General features: G+C 46.1%; 1 protein-coding gene across 5 annotated transcripts in view; it reads left to right on the top strand.

Moving 5' to 3' along the window:
- Positions 1-946: 946 nt before the first annotated feature.
- Positions 947-15,580, top strand: part of PHLDB2 (pleckstrin homology like domain family B member 2) — a 57,940-nt gene continuing 43,306 nt past the window's right edge. For 2 of the 5 annotated variants that reach the window (XM_034071274.1, XM_034071269.1), the window contains exons 1-3: positions 947-973; positions 10,080-10,192; positions 13,329-14,677. In XM_034071274.1, coding sequence (XP_033927165.1) covers positions 10,141-10,192; positions 13,329-14,677 — 1,401 coding nt within the window. In that variant the 5' untranslated portion in view covers positions 947-973; positions 10,080-10,140. The remainder of the gene's footprint in view (positions 974-10,079; positions 10,193-13,328; positions 14,678-15,580) is intronic. The other 3 variants (XM_034071290.1, XM_034071281.1, XM_034071294.1) reach the window with 2 other exon arrangements.

The following is a 15,580-nucleotide window of genomic DNA, read 5'->3' as shown; positions in this document are numbered from 1 at the left end:
CTTCACCCTTTCAGTTTGCCTTGGTAACAGCTGCAGCCCAGTGGTTATCCCTGCTGCCTCTCCCAAGCAGGGACCTCTGGAGGGACCTGAATTGGTACCCCCAATTGGGCAATGTGCTTTGCTGAGCTGCTGTTGCTTTGCACGCTTGCTTTGGTTTGGAAACCCCACCAGCGAGGCTCAGCTGGGCTCATCTGCCTGCTCCCCCCTTTGGGATGCTGAAATGATGCTGGTGGCAGCTGCCACCTGCGTGCATCCTTCCCTGATGCTCAGCACCTGGGGTCGTTTAGGTGCCTCGGGTGTGTACACACACTATGTATATATATACAGACCTACATGCACACGAGTATACTCCGTGTTAGACTAGAGTATGGGAGGCTCTGGCCGCGTGTGACCCGGGGCTGGTGTGAGCAGCAGGGACATCACACCGGGGCAGTCACCTCTCCAGCACGTCTGACCGAGGACGAGGAGGGTGAGGAGGAAGGGCGCAGGTAAACGCATCCCCAGCCCCAGGCGTGGAAAACCGGGCCCGCTCCCTGGCAGAGCCGCCCTGTTTGCTCAGCCCATCCCACGGGCAGGAAATTGATGTGCGATCCCTATCTATGGATCATGGAGCGCCTCCGGAGGCCCCTCCGCTGTCTGTGCCTCGGGACAGCCCCGGCAACCCCCCCCACCCCCGGGTATCCGTGTGCGCCTTTCCCCCTTCCGCCCGTCCACTTTCCGTCCCTCGCCTTCCTCCCCCCATTCCGCCTCTTCTTCGGCCGCCCCACCGCCGCGACCCCTGCCTGAGGGGAGCGAACCATTCCTCCCGCGGGGGTGCCCCACACCCCAGCCCCGCCGTGGGGCGGTGCTGGCTGCGGCGAGGGGCGGTGGCGGAGGAGGGAGGCGGAGGAGGAGGCGGTAACCGGGAGGCAGCGGGATGCACGGGGGGCAGCGGCGGAGGCAGCAGCAGGACGAGGATGAGGAGGTGATGGGGGTGAGTGAGGGACCGGGGAAGCGCCGTCCTATGGGGCGGCTCCGGTGTTGGAGCCTTGCGGGGATGGGGACGAGGACCCTCCCGGGGTTGCCGCCGGCGCAGCTGCTCACAGCTGTCCTCGGGGTTCGGCTACTTTTAAGGGAGTTTGTACCAGCCCCGCTCCCATCGCTCCCGTCGCGGTTCTGGCAGGTATGGGCGGTGGGATCCCCTCGTACTGCCTGGCTGAGACCCTGCAGCTCAAAGGGACCGGACTCCCCCCGTGTTCCTATCGGCGCCGGCCCGCTTCTCCCTCTTTGTCCGGGTGCTTCCCCTCGGTGCTGGCCGGGAACAAAGCCTCTGCTCCGGCCGCCGGCGCCGGTCCCCGCACGTCGTATGGGCCGGGGAGGTAAGGGAGGAAGCGCAGGGCTGGGCTCGGTTTTCCGCCGTCTATAATGTACCTGGTGGAAGGGAGGACGTAGGACTGGGCTCTTTGTCCGCGCTTCTTTGTTAGGCTCCTGCTTTTAAAGCCTCCTGCGGCTGTGCGGAGGCTGCTGCGCCCAGCGGAGCGGGGTCCCTCCCAGGGCGGTGGATGCCGTCCCCGGCCTTACGGCTGACCCGTTGTTGGGGATCGGGGGGGTTTGGGCTCCGTCTTCCCTGACCGATTTGGAGCCTTTAAGGCACCCACCCGTGGTACCCAGGTCAGCAGCCCGGGTCGGGGTGAGCATTGGTGGCCCCGATAGCCGCATGTTCGGTGGAGGATCCATCCTGGGTCTCGGAGCTCTTTCGGAAAGCTACCTGCTGCTCACCCGCAACAGGAGGAAGGAGGCTGGGAGCCGACATTCCCCCTTACCAAAGCTGCTGCCTGAGGAATTTCCCCATGTGCAGAAGTGTAAATAGAGCGGCTGTGCTTACATAAAGGCTCAAGAGATGGGTTTTCTGCTCCTGCCGCTGAGTGCTTGCGTGATTTTAAACACATGGGGTTTTATCACCAGTTCGTTTCCCCCCACATGCTTAGTTTGTCAACGTGGTGGTTTGTCCCTGCTCATGTCCAAACCCTCCGTGTCTGCATCCCCAGGACAGCTGGGGGTAACTCAGACCGTGGTGGGTATCTCACCTATGCTCTATGCGTTCCCTCTCCTTTGGGGGAATAGTGAGACCAGAGAAGCAGTTTTCCAAGTGTGTTTCTCAGTTTTTCCCCATGTTGTCATAGATAAGGTTCCCAAAGATAAGGTATTAACATGGGAAAGGAAGGGAGGAGGTGAGGCAGAGCAGTGCCAAATGGAATCACGAAGATCGAGGATGGGCTTGCTTTTCCCACAGCAGAAGGAAGCAATGTATGAGAGAAAGGAGGTGAAGTAGAAGGTGCAAAAGCACTTACCGTTGCTATCAAGGGGTGGATGTGGTGTACACTGAGCTAAGAGGGTGACAGAGAAAGAGATGCTTTTAGGGCAGTCAAATAGTAACACCCCATCACCATCTGCAGAGGTTTATGTTTGGTTTATGCAGTTCCACTTCCATACCAGCAAGGCATTTCCCTTCTATTCTGACAAATGCTAAATTGACTCTTTTGTGTGTCCATGTTTTTACTGAGGGAATGGAAAATTTTGGCAGTGACCAGGACAGGAAGATTAGTCATTTTTTTGGTATTGGTTACTGGCTGTGCTTATCAAGGCAGTTCCTTGAAGGTATGCAAGTCACCAGCTGACCAGTGTTGGGAAGGAACAGAGTCAATCATGATGGATGTGAAGTGGCTTGATTTTAGATAGGAAGCAGAGGATGGGTGAGGTTAACATTGCTGGTCCACCTTGAGGCTGGAGTTGGATCAGGACTAAAGGGGTTTGGATGGGAAGATCTTGTCTTTTCCACTTAAAGATCCTGAGGGAAGTTGAAATAATGAGAGTGGGTGGGGGGAAGTGCTTGTAGTTGCCCATGAAGGAATTGATGCTGTGTTCACTGCACGTGGAGTGTATTCTTTTAGGTAAACAGTTAATTCTGATGTGTAGTAACTGCTAGTATAGCAAATAGTGCTTCCTATTGAATCAAACAGCTATAAGACAATGCCTTGTTTCAGGTGGGCAGAGCAGATGCTGTTCATTTAGGTTTTGTTTTGGACTGGTGGGGCACATCCAAGGGGAGTTCTCCCCTGTAGAAGGTGGTCCAGAGGCTGCAATACAGGAGTGAACTCCATAGATGTAACCAGGCTTGCTTTTTCTTACTCAGATCTCATGGAGGTAGAATCAGTTTTTAAGAGAACCATGTTAGTTAACTTATTAATTATATTAAATGGTGTATCTGCAGGTTTAGTACCTGTATTCCTCCCTTGAGGAAATGCCATACTGGGGCTTGCTGATAGATGCTGCCCTGTATTTGTGTAAGCAGCCCCGTGGCTTGGTAGCACAGCAGCCAAAGCGGATGCCACTTGAGCTGTCGCTGTCATGATGTGCTTTGCCAAGCAAGTGTGATGGGAAGCATTTAGTCTGGAGGCGTCATGCTCACTGCCCTGGGAGTGCTGGGGAATGAAGCAGCGTTAAGGAGCCAGAGGGGACGTTTGGAAATATGGGGCAAGCATCTCAGGCAGGAGACAAATTGAGGAGAAATGGGCAAATGGAATAAGAGAGACAGAAACTGTCAGAATAAGTGGGCACTGGAGGCGAGTATTAATGAAAGGAAGTGACAGGCCCAAAGTGGCAGTGAAAGAAATCAGCACAGACAAAAGCGGATCGTGGGCAAAGGTTGCCTGAGAGAGTAATGTAGTAGACAGGGAAAAAATGCTGAGGCCAAAACCAAGGGAGTAGATGATCTTTGAGGCAGTTCTGATTCGTTTTCCTAGCTGCTTAGATTTTCTGTGACTTACCTACCTGCTGTGTATGACAAGCTCTCATTGAATTTGTTAGGGGCATCCTTAGAGACAAAGTTTATCACATCAGATAGGATGGGAAAGGAGAGACTTTTCTTTAGGTTCTTTCTGCTGTCCTCCAGTCAGGATTTCTGCTCCTGTGCAGTCTGGAATTCACATTCCTAATTGTTTTTCCTGAAATATTAGAGGAAGAAAGTCTGTATTTCCTAGCCTGCAGGAGTGAGAATGATGTTGGTCTAAAAGGTTTATAACTACAGAGGTATGTTTGTTTGGGGGGTTGTTCATCTGCAGTGAGATATAAGCAATCACAGTCCACCAGCAGAGCTTTCTATTTGCTATGTCTGGGTGAATGTTTGAGCCTTGCTTTGCAGACCTTTTGAGCACACTTCTGTGTTCAGGGGTAAAGAAGTTAATGCAATAGTGTCAGAGTAATAGCAGGGAGCTCCTCATTGCTGCTGGGAGATGAATCAGTCATTGGGGCAGATAACTGACTCTTAAGCTTCGCTATCAGAAAGGTACCAAGACAGAACAAAGGAGGATGAGTTGAAGTTGTCTTCTCCTCTGCCAGCCCTGTTTGTCTGCTTGAAGAGTTCATTGTTCTAACAGAAATCTCTTCTAATGTGTTCCTAACTGTTGATAGCTTTTGTTTGGATAAAGAACTGTCCTCGCCTCCATTTATCTCATTGAACTCCTCCAGATGAACCAATGGGGTTTGTGACTGCAAAACAAGGAGGAGGCAGTGATGTCTACTGAAATAACGTGGTTTGAGTGGGTGGTCTCATCTCTTGTCCTACCAAACACACAGGAAGGAGATTAGATTTATTGGAATGTGGACTTTAACAGTTTCAGGTAAAAGCAGCTGTTATGGTACAAAAGTTATAAAGCTTTGACATTTTCACTGCAGTTTTTATTGAATGCCCTTGGCAGTCAGTGGCTTTTATGTCAATGGTGTAAATCCCCATTTGTAGTCACTAAGCTGTTGTATTTATATGGTGATGAATGTTTCCTTTTTTGATGCACATTTCAAGTTGTCTGTTCTCATGACCTGATTAAAATGATTATGTCTGTCTATTGGAAAGAGCAATTGGTTTGACAATGCCTGCATCATTGATCCTTACCAAGTAGGAGGGAATCGTGCTTATACAGTTGGACAGAATACTTAAAAATGCGTATTTGGGTGCAATTTCTGGTGTAGTTATTCCAGTGAAATAGATGTGGTTTATGAGGAGATTGAAGGGTGTTTTCTGTTGTTGTTGTATTGCTCCCTTTCTGTTCTTTGTCCAATATCCAACACGATAATCCCTCAGAGGAAGAGATAAGCCATAAGAGCAACTTCCTCTGCCGCTCCCTTTTCCACATGGGAAGCCTGCAGGATTACAAAGGGGTGACTTAGACAAATCCAATTCACAGATACTTGATCTTTAATTTCTCTAGTGGTGGTGGAGGTGCCAAGCTGTGAGCTTTGGGAACCAAAACACCCTCCCTATGTGTATAACAAGACCTTGTGCTCACTTGCACCTTGGGGACCAGGGTGTTGCAGGTCCTATATAATGAAAAACCAAGGAATGTGTAGGTTTCAGGACTATGCTGGCAGGAAATTAGCTGTAGCTGATTTTCCTAGTCTAGTATATTGTGTTGTGGGAGAGGAGGAAATGAAGAAGGATGCTTAAGGCGACCTTTAAATAACAGCCTTGCTGAGTTGTCTGGTTTTTGGCAGAGATGACTGCATTCTCTTTTAAGGTTGTATCCATTTGCTAGTTTATGGGTATAGAATCTCCACCAAATTATGCAGGTGCCCTTCTGTTATTATATTGTTGTAGTTTGACAGTAAGCTATATGGGGTTGGGGAAAGAGGGATTTATACTTAAGTGGTTTTGAAGATAAGCTGTAGATCAGGTTGAGTTTTACTTTCCCAGCAGGTTAAGCCTACCAGGACTTTTGTTTGTAAGTAAGTGAAGTAAGTCAAGGGAAACATCCAGTCTTGATTTAATCAGGAGCAAGTACATTGTCTTCAGGTTATGCAGGAAAAAGGTAAATCAACTTGATAACGAAGCAGTCCCTTTATCAGCATTGGTGTGTTATACCACTTAAATCTCTGGTCACTGAAGCTGTCAGCACTCATTCACCAGACTGTGTTTAGGGTGTAAAGATCAAAGAGGCTTTTTTGTTTCCAGAACAGTGTGTGTGTTATTGGAACAGTTGAAACAGACCAGGATCATTTGAAAACCTTCTTGTTGCAAAACAAATGCAACTCTAATGATGCTGTGAGGACAGTGGCAATGATAGGGTTTGGGCCTTGCCCTCTCCATCACTTTGGGTTTCATCTGTTTTCTGTGGGTGGCTGTACGCTGCTATAGGAGTTTCTGAAGAGGAGCATCAGAGATGGGAAAGGGAACAGGAGCTGCTGGGAACCACTGGTAATGTTTTATGAGAAACTGAATATGAAGAAGCAATAAAGAGCAGAAAAGCTTTAAAGGAGAGATGGCCAATTTGAGAGCTGGTTTGAAACTGGCTGTTTACATTTATATTGCAATCCATTTGGTTGGTAATATGAGAGCAAAGTGGGTGCCAGAGCAGTCTCTGCTAAAGGGAGGTAGGTATCAGCCCAAGCAGAAGTAAAGAAAGAGATGTGAAACTGCACACTGAGGAACTGTTGCCCTAAATCTATGGGCTAAATGATGGGTAGGGCTTGGTTGAGCTGCAGCTTTAGGCTCCTGTGCCAAGGTGTCATGGTTTCAGTTGGGATAGAGTTGTTTTCTCTATAGTAGCAGATATAGTACTGCAGTTTGGATTTAGTATGAGGATATTGTTGATAACACACCAATGTTTTTAGCTGTTGCTAAGTAGTGTTTCTGTTAAGTCATGTTAAGTTCAGTTTTCATGCCCTGCCTACAAAGAGACTGGAGGTGACCAAGAAGTTTGGAGGATGCACAGCCAGGACAGCTGACCCCCAACTGACCAAAGGGGATATTCCATACCATATGGCATAATGCTCAGTATATAAAGCTGCTGGAGAAATAAGGAAGGGGGAGTGTGTGTCATTCAGTATGCTGTCATTTGTCTTCCCAAGTCACCGTTACACATGATGGAGCCCTGCTTCCCTGGTGATGGCTGAATCCTGCCTGCTGATGGGAAGTGGGGAATGGATTCCTTGTTTTCTTTGCCTACATGTGCAGCTTTTGCTTTACCTGTTAAACTGTCTTGATCTCACATTTAACCTTCTATTCTCTCCCCCATCCCATAGTGGGGAGCAAGTGGCTGAGGGGGCTGAGCTGGGATCAGACCACAACACAAGGGAAAGGAGCTTTTACTGTAGAAGTCACCCTGTATTAAAGCATCTTAAGACTGGAATCCTTTGTTTGACTTGCTGCCTGTTTGAGTCGTGAATCACTGTTTTTTTCTGGTTGTTAGTGGAACAAAACTCAATTTGGCCTGGGCACTGCAGAGATGAAACATGATTGTTAATGCTGCATACAGTCACATCAGATGACTTTATAAAACCCAGATGAAATCAGTTTGCTTTGTTCCAGCCAAGGCAGAGTAAAGCATGTGCTCTGTAACAAGAGTCAGCCTCTCTGACTCTTGGATGAGGCCCTGCATAACCCTAATCTGAAAGAAAATGTTGTCATAAGAGCAGATAAACTGTAGATGTTTGGCTCATTCATTCATTGTTTCTCAGTTATGCCCACAGCAGAGAGTTTTAGGATGTTCTTCCCCCCCTAAATCCAATCTGATCTCTTATCTGCTAAGAAGAAAGATGTGTAATGAGTTCCCAAACTCAAACTGAAACCATATAAATATTCAACTTTAAAATGGACATCTTCCCTTTTAGCTATTAGCAAACCCATGTCTTCATCAAACTGAATCAAAGACTGCATTTTCAATGACAGAGGAACCCTTCCCTCTCAGCTGTTCTCTCCTTCATATTTGTCACATTAAGTTTTAGCCATCATTTTATGAGAAAGGATTGGGTCTTTTTGGTGATCTTACCAATGATTTTAACCAGAAGCAGCAATGTTAGAGATGCAGGAAATCCAATTACACCTTTCCTGCCTTTTAAAGCCACCACTCCTTCTGTCTTTTTGTTCCAAGTTGCCCTTATTTTAGTTCTCTGTTTGATGATATAATTATACTGTTGTTACAGAACAGTGTGAGATGCTGAGAGCCACAGTTTCCTGTGTCAGGTTGACCATGTCCAGAAAAGTTAAATGATTGGTTCTTTTCCAGGGGAGCTCTGGGTTTGAAATGCAGCATTTTAATAAGAGATTACACATGCAATATGTTTCATGCCAACAGAAGGACCTGTTGAGCATGAATGGGTTGGAAAGCTATCTGTTGTCCAGGCTGTTTCCCACCATCTGTCGGGGACAGCTTCAGTGCTCTGATGCTGGAGAGGGCTAGTGTGATGGGTGAGGCTCCTTAGGGGGTTCTGTGCTCTGAGGGTCTCCTTCCTCACTTTGGTTCCTTGAGGAGCAGCACCAAGGTAGATTGTGTGGCTCTTGGAAGAAGTCCACCTCTTGCTGTTGGGTGGTGGGAAATGGGATGGGAATTCTTTCTTTAGGGCTGAGAAATGACCTTAACAGAGACAGAGAAAGCACTTTGAAGTGAGGGCAGCACTGGGAGTTTGCTGGGGTAGCAAAGGGGAGAGCATCTTTGGGGGGGGGAAACAGGTAATGGAGAAGCCAGAGGTCATGGCAAAGGAGCCTCCTCCTGCTGCAGGGATTACAGCCAGCTCCCTTCTCCCAGGGCTGTTCTACCAGGAGAATAACATGGAAAGGCATAGCATGAAAAGTCAGTGTGACAGAGACCTGAAACACTGGGGCTGTGATGACTGAGGTTAATTAAATAGGTGCCTTGTCTCTACACAGCCCCAGACATCTGTCTCCATCCTTCGCTTGTTTTGCTGCTGCGTTCCTATTTGCTTGTCCGCAGTTAAAGCCCAGAGGACCTACAGATGGTCACCATTACTTGTGTCACTCAACGTGGGGTTTTCCTTAAAGCTTCTTTCTTTCTTTCAACCTTTTAAAACCAGATGTGTGTATAAAAAATAATCTTTCAATAGAACAACTCACTAGAGATCTTCCGAGAGGATTTAGGTTTAATTTTAGCCTCTAGTGGCTGGGATGTGATTTGGACATTTCTTTTCAGCCAGGTCTCTGTTATGGCAATTTTGTAAGAAATATTTTTCTAATAAACTTAAAAAAAGAAAAAGAAGAAAAAAAATCCCCTTGCATTCCAAGTCTGACTTCTTTGGAACCTCAGGAATCGCTGCATGCCAAAACGTTTGCTGTGCTTTGGATCACATACCTGTTTTTGCATGGGTTTCTTCCTGATTGCAGGATGCTGGTGTTGCGTGGGCTGAGAGTGGCTATGGGCTTTCAAATATAAAACCTTCTCGTGAGACCTCACTTGGAGCATTGTGTTCAGTTCTGGTGTCCTCAACATAAAAAGGACATGGAACTGTTGGAACAAGTCCAGAGGAGGCCACGAGGATGCTCAGGGGCTGAAGCACTTCCTGTATGGATACAGGCTGAGAAAGTTGGGGCTGTTCAGCCTGGAGAAGAGAAGGCTGCGTGGAGACCTCATAGGGATGCTGGGGAGGGACTCTTCATTAGGGACTGTAGTGATAGGACAAGGGTGACGGGTTCAAACTGAAAGAGCAGAGGTTTAGATTGGATATAAGGAAGAAGTTCTTTACTGTGAGGGTGCTGAGGCACTGGAATGGGTTGTCCAGGGAGGTTGTGAATGCTCCATCTCTGTCAGTGTTCAAGGCCAGGTTGGATGAAGCCTTGGGTGCCATGGTTTAGTGTGAGGTGTCCCTGCCCATGGCAGGGGGGTTGGAACTGGATGATCTTAAGGTCCTTTCCAACCCTGACTATTCTATGATTCTATGGGTCATCAGAAAAGTGCAACCTTGTTAATGATTTCTTAAGGCAGGCACAGGATCACAGACAAAACTCTGTGACCAGTAACTGCCTGTGCAGTCAGGATCAGAGATAAGAGCTGATTAGCAAATCAATTGATATGGACTTTTTAACTGATGAAACAACTGCAGAGAGTGGTTGTTTGGGTTTCTGGTTTGGTTTCTGTCTGAATCTCTACATTAGACATAAAGTGCCCTTTCCAAATACCTTAACATATTTCTTCTTGAGTTGTCTCTGGGAATATTACCATAAAGAAAGCCAGTTTTGGTCTACATTACACACTTGAAAGATGTTCTCGGAGTACACATCCTAACAACATCTTTTCCTTTTGTTACTTTATTTGCAGGTCAAAATTTATTGGCTTCACTCGAATTAGCATTGTTTTAACCATCCTGTAGAGGACGAATATGATGCCAAACAGAAGCAACCTCTCCTCCTCCTTTCAGAATGTTGCATCAGGTAATCCGTTAATAACACCAAAGTTTGTTTGTAAATGTACTGAAATCTGTTAGAATTTGTTATTGATTTTGTCCCTTTAATTCTCCTGACACGTGGATAAGATCAGTGCTCTGTTCTTATTCCATGTCTAACTCCATTTACCAGCCAAAAGAAGGCCACAGCTGGATGTGTGCAGACAGCCAACCCTCCCCCATCAGTTTAATGCCTGACTGGCACAGATATGAGTGACCCCCAGCTATACAGCACAGGAAAGGAAGAAAAGGAATGGAGGGGGGGAAGAAGACTAATGAGAAAGGAAGGATTTCTTTCCATATAGCTCCGGGCAGTAAATACCCTGCTGAACAGAGGAGCCTTGTGCTGTGCACTGAAGGTTAACAAGTGAAAGCTGGGGCTGACCTGGATGCAGGATGGGTTCAGTGCACACTGTGTGCCAGAGCAGTGAACCTCAGTCCCTCTACCTGCCTGTGAGGACAGCATCAGCCAGGCTCTGTAATGCATCCTAGTGTATTCCTAAAGTCTCATCCCAAATGTAACCCTAAAAATACACAAAACAAACAGATCTGGTTTGTGGGAAGCAGCTATGGTTCGGTTAAACATAGACTGTTGGCTAGTTGGAATTTAACTGGATGATTGCGGGCACTGTGGTGCTGGAACCAAAAATGCAGAAGACCTGGCATAAGGTATGATAAAGAACTGTTGAATGCAAATGGCTACATGAAGGTATTGTGACCTTTTCTCACTGTGCTTGTTTGGATTTCAAGCACAATAAACCCTTCATTGCTGCGGTGAACAGGCCTGAAAGTTTCCATGAGCTAACTTGTGTTTTGGCAGAAGTGTCCAGTCTTTGTAGGATTAAATGTGCCCTGTTAGTGCTGCAAGGGAGTAATAAATGAGTATTAATGTTCCATTAATGTGTCTGCCAGCTTATCTATATGGGGGCCTGTAGAGTTTATGCAGAAAAGTGAAGTTCAGTTGTGTTGAAGTTAAGATGTGGGCAGTACAACTTTGATATGGGATTAGCATTCAAGTTTGAGAGATCTGGAAGAGGGAAGGGGAGAGAATGGAAGATAAAAGAAAGCATTCAAGTACACAAGGTGTGCACATTGTACTTTATAGCTGTGCTTTCAAATAACTTTTGCATCTTGTTATTCTTCCTTATGACATCACTAATGAGATGAATGCTTGACAGAGAGCTCTGTGGACGTACTGGTTCAGAGGCAGCTGAGATAGCTGTATCATCATAACAATGTGTTAAAATTACAGCAAATAACATCACAGCATAAAAAGACAAAGTTTTATGTAATAGTAAACCTGAGGCTTGGTTACGAAGCTGCAAGTTAATGGTTTTGGCCACTACCAGAGTTTATCATTAACACAAGCTTAGCCAGCTCCACTGATGTTTAAGAAGGTGTTTGTTATTTTCTTCTGGTTTGATTTGGTTTTCTTCCCCCCTGTACTGCTGACTCCTTTTATCTTCTGCCTATTCAATTGCATTGTTGATGATGTTTACCTTTGTTCTTAAACGTAGGGGTTTGTTCCTTTAGAATAGAAGAGAATGTGTTGTTACTCAGACTTACTACAGTTAGCCCAGAGGAAGCTTGTGCAACAGAGGTATATGGTGTGATGCCCTGGACAGTAATGAATTCCAGGCAGTTTTGCCTTGTTAGCAAGGAAGGTACCAGAAACAAGGACCTGCTCAAAGACAGCATTGCTACCTACCACTAGGTATCTGAACCTAGCAATCCTCGGTTCAACCAGATCATATCCAGTCTGGTAGGGGTGCAGGAATCCGAGTTTGTGTATAGGTTCATATAATTGCCTGAAGTGGTACTTGGAAGAGGATTAAACTATTGCCTCTGAGGAGTTTAAAAGCCCTTTTCACAATTGGATGTTAGGTTTTCCTGCCGAGTGGCAAGGTGAATTTAGGTTTCTTATGAGGTGGTTGAAGTTGCAGGTGAAATGTGACTAAGCCAAGAGTAAATCCCAGATTTGACCCTTATTCTCACAAGCAGCACTCACTGGCAGTGCAGGAACTGACACTGAAGAGTGCTTCATTAGCTCAAAAGCACAGCCTAGCACATCCAAGGAGATGCTGTAGGTGTTAGCAGTGCCATTTCTACATCACTTGAGGTCTTAGCGCATTTATCTCTTGCAGCGACTGACACTTTCAGGAGCTGAATTAGTTTCTTTGCTTTTGACAGAGTGGGAACTGTAGGCTGGAGCTTGACACATTGAACAATAACCTCCACCACAGCAAAGGCTTGTTTGGTTGGTGTCCTCTTCAAGGAAGTACATTATAATTCCAAACAAGTGTTAGGACTTGGAACCTTAAACCCCTGTCAGTGTCAGTGTTTTTAGTGGTAGTGTTTCTGTTGTTTTTGGGTGAAGTTATGGAGCTGAGCATTATACATCCTTCAGGCTATCTTTTAACTCAAGTGCTCTTTGCAGGTGTAGCTACAGCTTTATATTTTAAGAGTACTGAGCTAAACTACCTTGAAAAATGGGCCTTGCTTATGTACCCTTCCATAAAGCTTTGCATGACAATCCATAGAGTAAGCAGAAATATGACAAGCTTCTATTGAGCTTTGATTAAGCTCATTAATATGTTTAGGCTTGGATGCACTTGGATGCACAGGTTAAAAGAGATGGTCCAGAGCAGCATCTTCTGTTCTGTATCCTGAGCCCTGGGAGACCTGTGCTCAGTTCTTTGCTCAGCAGTCTGCTTTGCGTCTTCTCCCCATACCTCAGTTCCTCAGGTATAAGACATCAGGACAACAAAGCTGCTTTACTTCATGGACATCTTAGGAGGCTCAGGATTATCAAGGCTAAGCCATACTCCTGCCATGGGTAGGTCACCAAAGAAACAGTCTAGCCTCCTTCCAACTGTGTTGCTGATTTGTAGTATGGATTTGGTCACATCCAACTACCACTTTGTTTTTAGCCTCCATCTGTTGCATAAAGAGAGATAGGAAAGTTGTGCATCCCTTCCTTTGCTTAATGATCTGAGACACAGTTATTACAAGCACAGTAATTATTATAAACATGTTCATTTCAAATGAACATGCAGGCATACACATGCAAGAGGCAGCTACTTACTTGCTACTCACTTTTCCCCTTTATTTTCTCTTCCTGACAGATTCCAGTAAGGTTATGGCAGAGTATAGCCACACACAAAACCAGATGGAATTACAAAATGCTACTTTGGGAAAGGGTTCTGCGGTGAATTCCCTTGAAAATGGTCTCCAGGATATTATGGAAAACCTCAACCAGAAGAAATATTCATCAAGCCTCAAATTTAAAACAAATGGGGACTATGCTGGCTCATATTTAACCCTCTCACAACCAATGCCAGTTAAACCCAATCCTTCCTCCAGTGTTAAAAATGCACACTCTGTTACCAAACTTCAAGGAGGCAAGCAGTTCCCCTGTGAAAGCCCTTATCTTCCGGATAAAAGCATCTCTGTAAAGCATTTGGGTTCCCTATCGGGCATGCCTTCATCCCTCAGTGGGTACAACCTAGGAAGGACAGACTTTGATATTCACGCCAGCAGAGAAAACATAAAGTCCCTTGGACAGATGGATAAGTTCCACTACTCCAAGTACAGTCAGAAAAACAAATCCTATGACAATGTCTACTTCCCGGGAATGCTGGAGACAAAGAAGATCTCGGGCTCTCTTCTGACCATGTGGAATGGAAGCTCAGGGAACGAGCTGATGCTTTCACCAGCCAGCAATTCAGGGGCAGCCAGCATGCCTTCTAGCCCAAAGCAAGGCAGGAGGATGAACGCTGAGGACAACCTGGCCCTTCACATAAAACCAGTTAAGCACAAGGATGTGATGATGGAGACTCTGGGTTCACGGCCTAGGAAATATTCCGGTGGCTCTCTAAGTCATATGGGGATGTACAGTCGTTCCCTCCCCAGGCTCTATAAATCAACAGAAAACCAGCTGGTGCCATTAAGTTTGCCCCCCAGAAGCTCTTTGGGTAATACTAAAAGGAAGAAACTCGGAGACAAAGATCTACCTCAGAACCTTTTAGATGCTGACAATTACCTGAACTTCTCTTCCTGCAGCTCAGGGGTTTCACCACACAACAACTCGATCACTGCCAGTAATTCCTATGCCAGTTCAACGCTCAGTGTTCCTGCCAGCCCTCGAGTTGCCAAGAAAATGCTTTTAGCACCTTCTTCCCCCTATCTCCCTGATGACTTTGATAGACTTGGGCTCTCAGGAACAAGTCCCAGTAGCTCTTTTTCCCCGGTGGATTTTGACAGGTCGTTCTCTGTCCGAAGGAACCTTTCCACCAGCTCTGTGGAACTCGATGACCCAGAGCTGGAAAGTTACAGGCAGACGCCAAACTCACTGCAAATGTCCATGCGAGAGAGGAAGAACAGCATTAGCTCCATTTCAGGAAGAGAAGACCTCATGGACTATCACAGGAGGCAGAGGGAAGAGCGGCTTCGGGAGCAGGAGATGGAGCGGCTGGTAATTCCTTCTCTTCCTTTTAGTTTTTCATGGCATTTAGCATTTGGATAATGTCCATCCCAGATCTGGCCATCCGGAAAGTACAGCACAGCATAGGCTGACATGCTTTGCGATTCAAATGCTGCCTGCTTCATATGCTTTGTTTGTTATTGCTGCCCATGAAGCTAATGCTTAAATAGAGTGCTGCTGTAACAGCTTGGATAGGGATAGACCACTCAGCCATCTACAGAGATGTTGGAATCCCTGTAAATTGGGTTCATCAGTCATCCTGTGGGCTCTGTTAAAATGCCTCCGTACATAAACCCCACAAATTACACTGCAGGGATCCAGCACTTTTCCATTTAGATGATGGCACTGTTTTGTGGTGAGTAAAATAAGAGACTCCACTATAAGCTGCTCAGCCATGTGTGCTGTGCTGTCAGGTATGCATTGGTATGGATTCCACATCTATCATCAGAGCCTTCTCTACTTGCTTGTGGTTTTTCTTTATGAATATTGTCATTAAAATATAGGCCTCCTTGCTTCTCCCCATTGCAAAATGGAGACTAGAAGAGAGGGACAGGGTTTCTTGCTTTGCTTCTAGTCAGAACATAAAGCAGCACATACTGCTTCAGCTTGGGGTGAAACTTGGGAGCAAAATGTAATGTATGTGTTACTGAGAGAACTTTTGGGTAGGAAAACCAAAAAGATCTTCAGAACACACAAAGATAGCTGGAAAAGTTTCATATTGGAGCTGTCTCTGAAAGGATCCTTCCTGGGAAAGAAGTTTTCTCTGACCCTATTAACATGCATTCATATTATACTGATTTTACTGCCCGCATGGAAACCGAGGGTGTTTAGATGGGCCAATTTGTATTACTGAGGCTTAGGTCTGAGACATTAATTTCCAATGTGTGCTTTATT

Source organism: Melopsittacus undulatus, chromosome 2 (assembly GCF_012275295.1).
Source record: "Melopsittacus undulatus isolate bMelUnd1 chromosome 2, bMelUnd1.mat.Z, whole genome shotgun sequence".
In the NCBI taxonomy this organism is placed as follows: domain Eukaryota; kingdom Metazoa; phylum Chordata; class Aves; order Psittaciformes; family Psittaculidae; genus Melopsittacus; species Melopsittacus undulatus.
This window is presented reverse-complemented; position numbering and strand designations above follow the sequence as displayed.